Source organism: Thamnophis sirtalis, unplaced genomic scaffold (assembly GCF_051295495.1).
Source record: "Thamnophis sirtalis isolate CommonGarterSnake01/CBP01778 unplaced genomic scaffold, rThaSir2_p1.2 scaffold_10, whole genome shotgun sequence".
Lineage (NCBI taxonomy): Eukaryota > Metazoa > Chordata > Lepidosauria > Squamata > Natricidae > Thamnophis > Thamnophis sirtalis.
In genome coordinates this window covers 165,666-171,686 of record NW_028261390.1, presented here as the reverse complement: position 1 = coordinate 171,686, position 6,021 = coordinate 165,666, and the positions used below count along the sequence as shown (strand labels likewise).

The window sequence follows — 6,021 nt, the reverse complement described above, 5'->3', positions numbered from 1 at the left end:
GGGAGGTGGACAAACTGCGGGGGGGGGGAGGTCCTTCCTCCTCACTCCTGGGGGGGGGGGGAGGCTTGGTGGGGATTAATTTCCCCAGCCTGACCCACAGCAACTGCGGCTTGGTAAAGAGGCCTTAGCCGAGGCACATTAAACCACCCCCCCCCCGGGGACTGGGGAGAGGGGGAAATCCATCCTCCATGCCAGAGTGGGCAGGAGTGGCCCTGCCCCCAGCTGGCCAGTCTGGAGAATCGCAGCCTTAGCTTCAGCAGTCACACGCACACCCCACGCCCCCAAAAGAGACTCCTGTTCATTGAAGGAGCCAGAAGGCCTCCATCAGCCTTTTTATTACAAAAATAAACGCCCACGGAAGGGCCGAGATCCTTAAATTAAAAGGGGGGGGGGAAGGGTACATCACGGTCCATCGTCCCCTACCTCCTCTTCTCCTTCACACTGTAGTTCAGGTGCAGCGGGGCCGGCTGGAAGACAAGGGAGTCGAGTGAGTGCTCCGCCTGAGGGTGGGGGGGAGGGCAGCCCACCCCAGAATGTGCCCCCACCTTGCCAAACCAACGGGTGAGCCAAAGTTGCTTCAAAGTCAGGTGATCCGGAAGCACCTCGTTGTCAAACAGGATCTGTACCTGGGGGGGGGGGGAGAGTTGCCCAGCATACCCATTAGCAGGAGCCAGACCCCCGCCCCCATTCCCGGACCTTGGCACATGGCCTGCAGGCCCTCCTGGACCGGGTGGGACCCTCACTCACATATTGCAAGGCCAGTTCCAGTCGGCAACACAAAACCCGGCGGAGGTGGCGGATCTGGGCCCGCACGGAGCAGCGGACGTACTTTTGCTGTGGGGGGGGGAGGGGGGCGGGGGTGGTGGTGAAGAAGGCAACCATGAAGCCAGCAGGACAGGAGACACCCAGCCAGCCCTGCAGGGCCTCCCCTAGTAGTTTCAATCCACCTCGCCCTTCCCCACAGAGGGAGGCACCCACATGGGGAGGGGGCTCCAGGGGCTCCTCACCTGCAGGACGTGCTTGCTCTTCTCTTTCCCAGAGCTGCTGCAAGAGGGAGAAGACAGGAGGGGCTGAATCCGGCCCACCTCAAAGGGGAGGGAAGTGGGGAAGCAGCTCAGGCACCCAGAGAAGGGAAGCCCCCTGCCAGCCCCCAGGGAACCCGCGAACACCCCCCCCCGGGGCTTCCCCAAGAGGCTCACCCTGCACTGGCAAGGGAAGCAGTGGTGGAAAACCCAGAGGACTCATCGCCTAGGAGGCCCGCCCCCCTCCCACTGCCTCCGAACCAGCCAGCCCCCCTCCCCACCATCGAAGCAACTGGGCAGCAAAGTGGGGGGGGGACATTCCCTGTCCGTTGCTCTTTCCCTGCAAAGGCCCTGGGGGCAGCCCAGGGGGACGAGTCCCGATTGACCCTTTCCTGCCTCACCTCTGCTTCTCCAGGCACAGCGTGACGTGCTCGTCAAAGCGGTAATAATGAGCCCGTGAGTGGTCGAAGGTGGTGTAGGGCAGGCCCACGCGGTCCGAGGCAGGGTCTGGGATGGAAGGCAGGCTGTCAGGCACGGGGTCTGGCCCACCCAAGTCCCCTCTAAAGCAGGCTGCGTGCAGGAGGAGGGAAAGCCTTACCTTCGTGGCTGGCCTGGCTGCCCCGCTCCAGCCCTCGGGACTGGTAGAATTCCCGGATCCTCCTCTCCTCACCTGCGGCATTTGGGGGGGGGGGGGAGAAAGAAGAGAGGCAAGGGATGAGGGGCAACTTGCTGGCACAGCAGGGAACACTCTGTGTGTGTGTGTGTCTGTGTGTGTGTGTCCTCAACACAGGCAGCTGAACCGTTTTAATCAATTGGCTATTTAAATCACCCTTTCACAAAAGTTTCCTGAATGACTTAAGTAAACCATAAATGTTGTTAAATAAGATTCTATTCAGGAAAAAAGCACAGGACTATTCTAAGATGTTAAACCTTTAATAACATTTGGATCTAAATCTAAAAATGCCTAATATTACAACATAGTAGCAGAAAGAGGTTGCTGGGGAACTTCTCTGTCTGTGACGTCCAACGAAGACTCAGGCCACCCCCACCCCCCCAGAGTGACCTTTACAGGAAGAACCGCCGTCTCAGGAGCCGCCGCGTTCCTTGGGGATGAGGGGTGGGCAGGGCAAGGCAAGCACCCCCTGGCCAGATGAACGCAGGCAGAGGTCGGAAGCCCCTCCTACTGCTTGCATGCGACTGGGAAGAGCCCGTCACGAGGGGCTTCCCATCGGCCAGCAAGGTCCTTCCAGGGCTCTCCCGCCACTGGCCATCACCAAGTGCCCCAGAGGCACCTGAGAGCGGAAGGGCCGAGAGCCCCCCCCCCACACACTTACTCTCCTGCAGGCCGGGCACCAGCTTGTAGACGATGTCCTGCATGACTCGGTCCAGCTTGAGGTTGAGCAGCGGCTGAGTCTCGTGGATCTTGGTGCTGCAGAGCGGGCAATACTTGCTGGTCTGCAGGAACTTCACAATGCAGCTCTTGCAAACTGCAGGGGGGAAGCACTGCCATGAACGGCCACTACCAAGGCCCTGGGGACGGGCGAGATTGGCCCCGCCGTGCCTCTGCCCCCACTGACTAATATGGCTCATGCAGCCGGCATTATGAGGACGGGGGGGGGGAGGGGGCGCAGGGACAGGATCCAAGCGCTGCATTCTGCCTCTAGAAAGCAGAGAGAACCATGCTGTTTCCCCCCCCCTCTTCAAAGGCTGCCTTTGTGCTCCTGAACACGTGAATAGGTTGAGCGAATAAACCCCACAGCATTTGGATGGCTGCCTGGCCTCACCCTCCTCGTTGACAGAGTCTCTGGCTTAGCAGAGGAGGGGGATGCCAGAGGCCGGGAGCGTCATGAGACCCTCTCCTTCAGGAAATGGCCAAATAGGGACCAAACGAGGGCATGTTCCACGGACACCCAGCTGGCCACCCCCAGGAGCAGCAGTTCTGCTTCATCTATAATAGGATCAGCAGGAAGGGGGCTCTTGTGCTATTCTAAATCTCAATCCACGAATGGAGGGGAGAAAGCAGAGGACCTCCACAAGGCAGAGCTGGGTTGAAATGAAGCAGAAACGGACCATTTCAGGGTGATGAAGTGGCGATAGGAACCGGCTCATCATAACACACAATACAGGAATCTGGGTGGCCCCGTCCAGCATAGCAGCAGCGGAACAGATTCCAGGGCAAGAAACGGCTGCTGCTTCCCCCCCCCCCCACAACTTTCTTGTTGGGCCCAGGGCAGAATCCTGTGGGCAGCGCAGAGCAGCCGAACTCGAGCAGCAGCAACCTGCGGGAGGGCGACCATGATGGCACAGGGGAGCACCACTCTCTTTCCTCTGCGCACCTTCAGCGGACGGGTGCGGGAGTGGGGGGGGGAGGCGTCAGGAGAGCAGTCGAAAGTATCGGACAACCCCTGAATAAGCCGGTGGATAAGAAGACCGGGAGGGAGGAGTTGCGGGCAGCCTCTGGCAGATGAACTTCCTGAGCTTCCCTGGGGGGGCAAAAGGGCCGCCTGGCAGGGGCCGGTCGCAGTTGCTGCTGCCCCAAAGGGCGGGAGTGGACGCTCCTGGAAGCCCCGGGGGGAGCGGCGTCGCTTCCTCCCCTCCCGCCCCCACTCACAGGTGTGCAGGCACTCGGTGATCGTGGTGGCGTCGATGAAGTAGCCGGCGCAGAGGAAGCAGACGATGTGCTCGTTCAGCTCCTTCATCTTCACCTTCACCTCCTCCTGCGGGCGGAGGGACGGTCAGAGTCGCTGCCCGAAGGACGGGCGGCCAGAGCCTCCCCCTCCCCTCCCCTCCGGACGCCCCGACCTCCCCACTGGCGGCCCCGGGCTCGCCCGCCCGCCCGCCCTCCCCACGCGCGTAGGACCGCCGCCGGCGCGGAAGATGCTGCTGCTGCTGCCGCTGCCGCCCGCGGGGCCCCCGAGCGAGCGGAGCACCCGCCGGCCTCCCGCCTCACCTCGTTCCGCAGCGGGTCCATCTTGTAGACGGCCTGCAGCTGGTTCCGGAGCCGCATCGCGATCGCCATCGGGCCCCCCGCGGGAGGAGACGCCATCTTGGAGTGGCCAGCCCACTTCCGGGTGGGGGAGGGCGGGGCCTGTGGGCGCCCGAGAGAGGAACTACACTTCCCGCCCTGCCGCGCGGCCCAGCCCGGACCACGTGCGCCGCCCGGGAGGCTGCGGGGGAGGAGAGGATCGCGGTGGGGGGGGGGGAGGTCCCTGGGGCGCTTCGGCGGCTTCCCCGTGAAAGGCGCGTCTCCCCGGAGCTTCTGGGGACGTTAGCCGCCCCCACCTGCGCCAGGATCTCCCCGGAGGCGATTGGGCCCCGCCGGTTCTTCGGCCGCCCTTTGCTGGGACTCGTTCTGGGCGATCAGAGGGAGGGGCGGCGTTTTGCTTGGGCTCCTTCTGTGGGTCAGGAGGAGGAGGAGGGATCTCGGGGGCAGAGGGGACGTCGGGATCCCCGCCAATAAGGGAACCGCTGGATGACCACACGGCTGGCATCCGGAGAAGGCAGCCCAACGCTGCCGACCACTCCCCAGTTTCGGTGGGCCGAGAGCGCCTCTCGAGGAAAGGGACCCTTCGTAGAGCTGCAGGACCGGCAGGGGGAGAAGACTCAAGCGATGGGGCGCTCCTTCCAGGCCCCGGGCAGCTCCAGCCAGCCTTGGCCACAGAGACCATGTTTCAACTTCTCGCAGCTTCATGTCACCCGAGTGGGCCGGAGGCAAAGCTGGATGCGGCCCGGCACCGCCCCCCCAGCCCCTCCCCCGGCCTGGCTGGGTTCCGTGGCTGCCAGCAGCTGAAGTGGGACTTACGTTAGACCTCCCTCTTCCTTGGCGCCCTTCCCCAGTCAGGGGCATCTAAACGGGTCTGCTGGGAGTTGCTCTCAAGCTCAGTGCCATTTAGAAGCGAGGTCTAATGTAAGTTTATTAAATTACGAATTGGGTCTCCCGACCGTGCTTGCCCAGCAATTCTGCCAACCCGAGAAGAGGCAAGGGTCCCCGCGGGCCCCGCAAGTGCTCCAAGCAAGAGGGCTGCGAGAGAAACGGGGCGGGCCAGGCGATGACCGCCCCCATTCTGCCAGAGGGCGATCGCCTCCGGTGAGGAGGCAGGCAAAGCCGCTCATTGCCTGAATGCGTGGATGTGGCACCACCAGGTGGCCGAGGAGAGCCACTGCAAGGGTTCGTCGCTTAGAACTCTCCTGGCGGGCGGGCGGGAGGGAGGTCCGAGGGAGGGAGGGAGGGAGGGATGGGGCGTCTGCCATCCGCAGAACCCGCCTTGCCGGAGGAAACGCCTCGTGCTGGTGCCCAGCCAAATGGAAACAACCGGACTCTATGGACTAGGAAACAGGAATGAAGCAGGGGGAAGATTTATTAGCTTCTGCCAATTAGTCCTTCAATGTTAACAGTTTTCAAACAACTAAAATGAGTCCTATAATTCCTATAATTGTGGACAGCCGCGAGGAAGAGCTCAGCCAAAAAAGGGCAAATAGGTGATCCGGGGCTGACCCTAGAACGAATCTCGCTTTGCTCCCGCGGACCTTCTGAGTGAAGCTAAAGAAGAAGAAAGGCACCCAGTGTCTGTCTGTGACAGGATCTCAACATTTGCCCACAATTTTCAAGGACACCAAGAATTCCTTTGAAGTCCTGAATCTGGCTGAGAAGGAGGCAGAGGAACTGAGCGGCTGATTGAGTCACCTCTCATTCGGGGACAATCTCCTGCCTTGGGGGCTGCCTCGTGGCCTCTGTCGTCTGGAAACATCCTGCCTCAGACCTCGTATTAAGATGAGGCTGGGCAGCCACTTGTCTGGAAGGGTGGAGGGTCTCCTGCTTGAACAAGGGGTTGGACTAGAAGACCTCCAAGGTCCCTTTCAGTTCTGTTGTTCTGTTAAATGATCTAGAGATGGATGGGCTTTTTATTACCTGGTTGCTATGGCCCAATCGTGCCCTGGCCCAGCTGCAATTAAGAACCACCCGTGCCCTCCGTGGGGTGGTGGGACTGATCCAGACGGC

General features: G+C 61.6%; 1 protein-coding gene across 3 annotated transcripts; it reads right to left on the bottom strand.

Annotated features, from left to right (window-relative positions):
* Positions 1-301: 301 nt before the first annotated feature.
* PCGF1 (polycomb group ring finger 1) lies at positions 302-4,165 on the bottom strand. Of its 3 annotated transcripts, none has more exons than XM_087723843.1 (9): positions 3,973-4,165; positions 3,634-3,739; positions 2,357-2,509; positions 1,621-1,692; positions 1,424-1,529; positions 1,008-1,085; positions 748-834; positions 546-626; positions 302-467 (listed from the first exon to the last, which is right to left on the bottom strand). In XM_087723843.1, exons 1-8 carry the CDS (start codon positions 4,066-4,068, stop codon positions 584-586), a joined length of 741 nt encoding a protein of 246 aa, XP_087579969.1. In that variant the 5' UTR covers positions 4,069-4,165; the 3' UTR covers positions 302-467; positions 546-583. The 3 variants fall into 3 exon arrangements, with proteins under 3 accessions (XP_087579969.1, XP_087579968.1, XP_087579967.1); XM_087723842.1 differs by having other exon boundaries at positions 1,008-1,041; positions 3,973-4,162; XM_087723841.1 differs by having other exon boundaries at positions 1,008-1,044; positions 3,973-4,156.
* Positions 4,166-6,021: the final 1,856 nt, after the last annotated feature.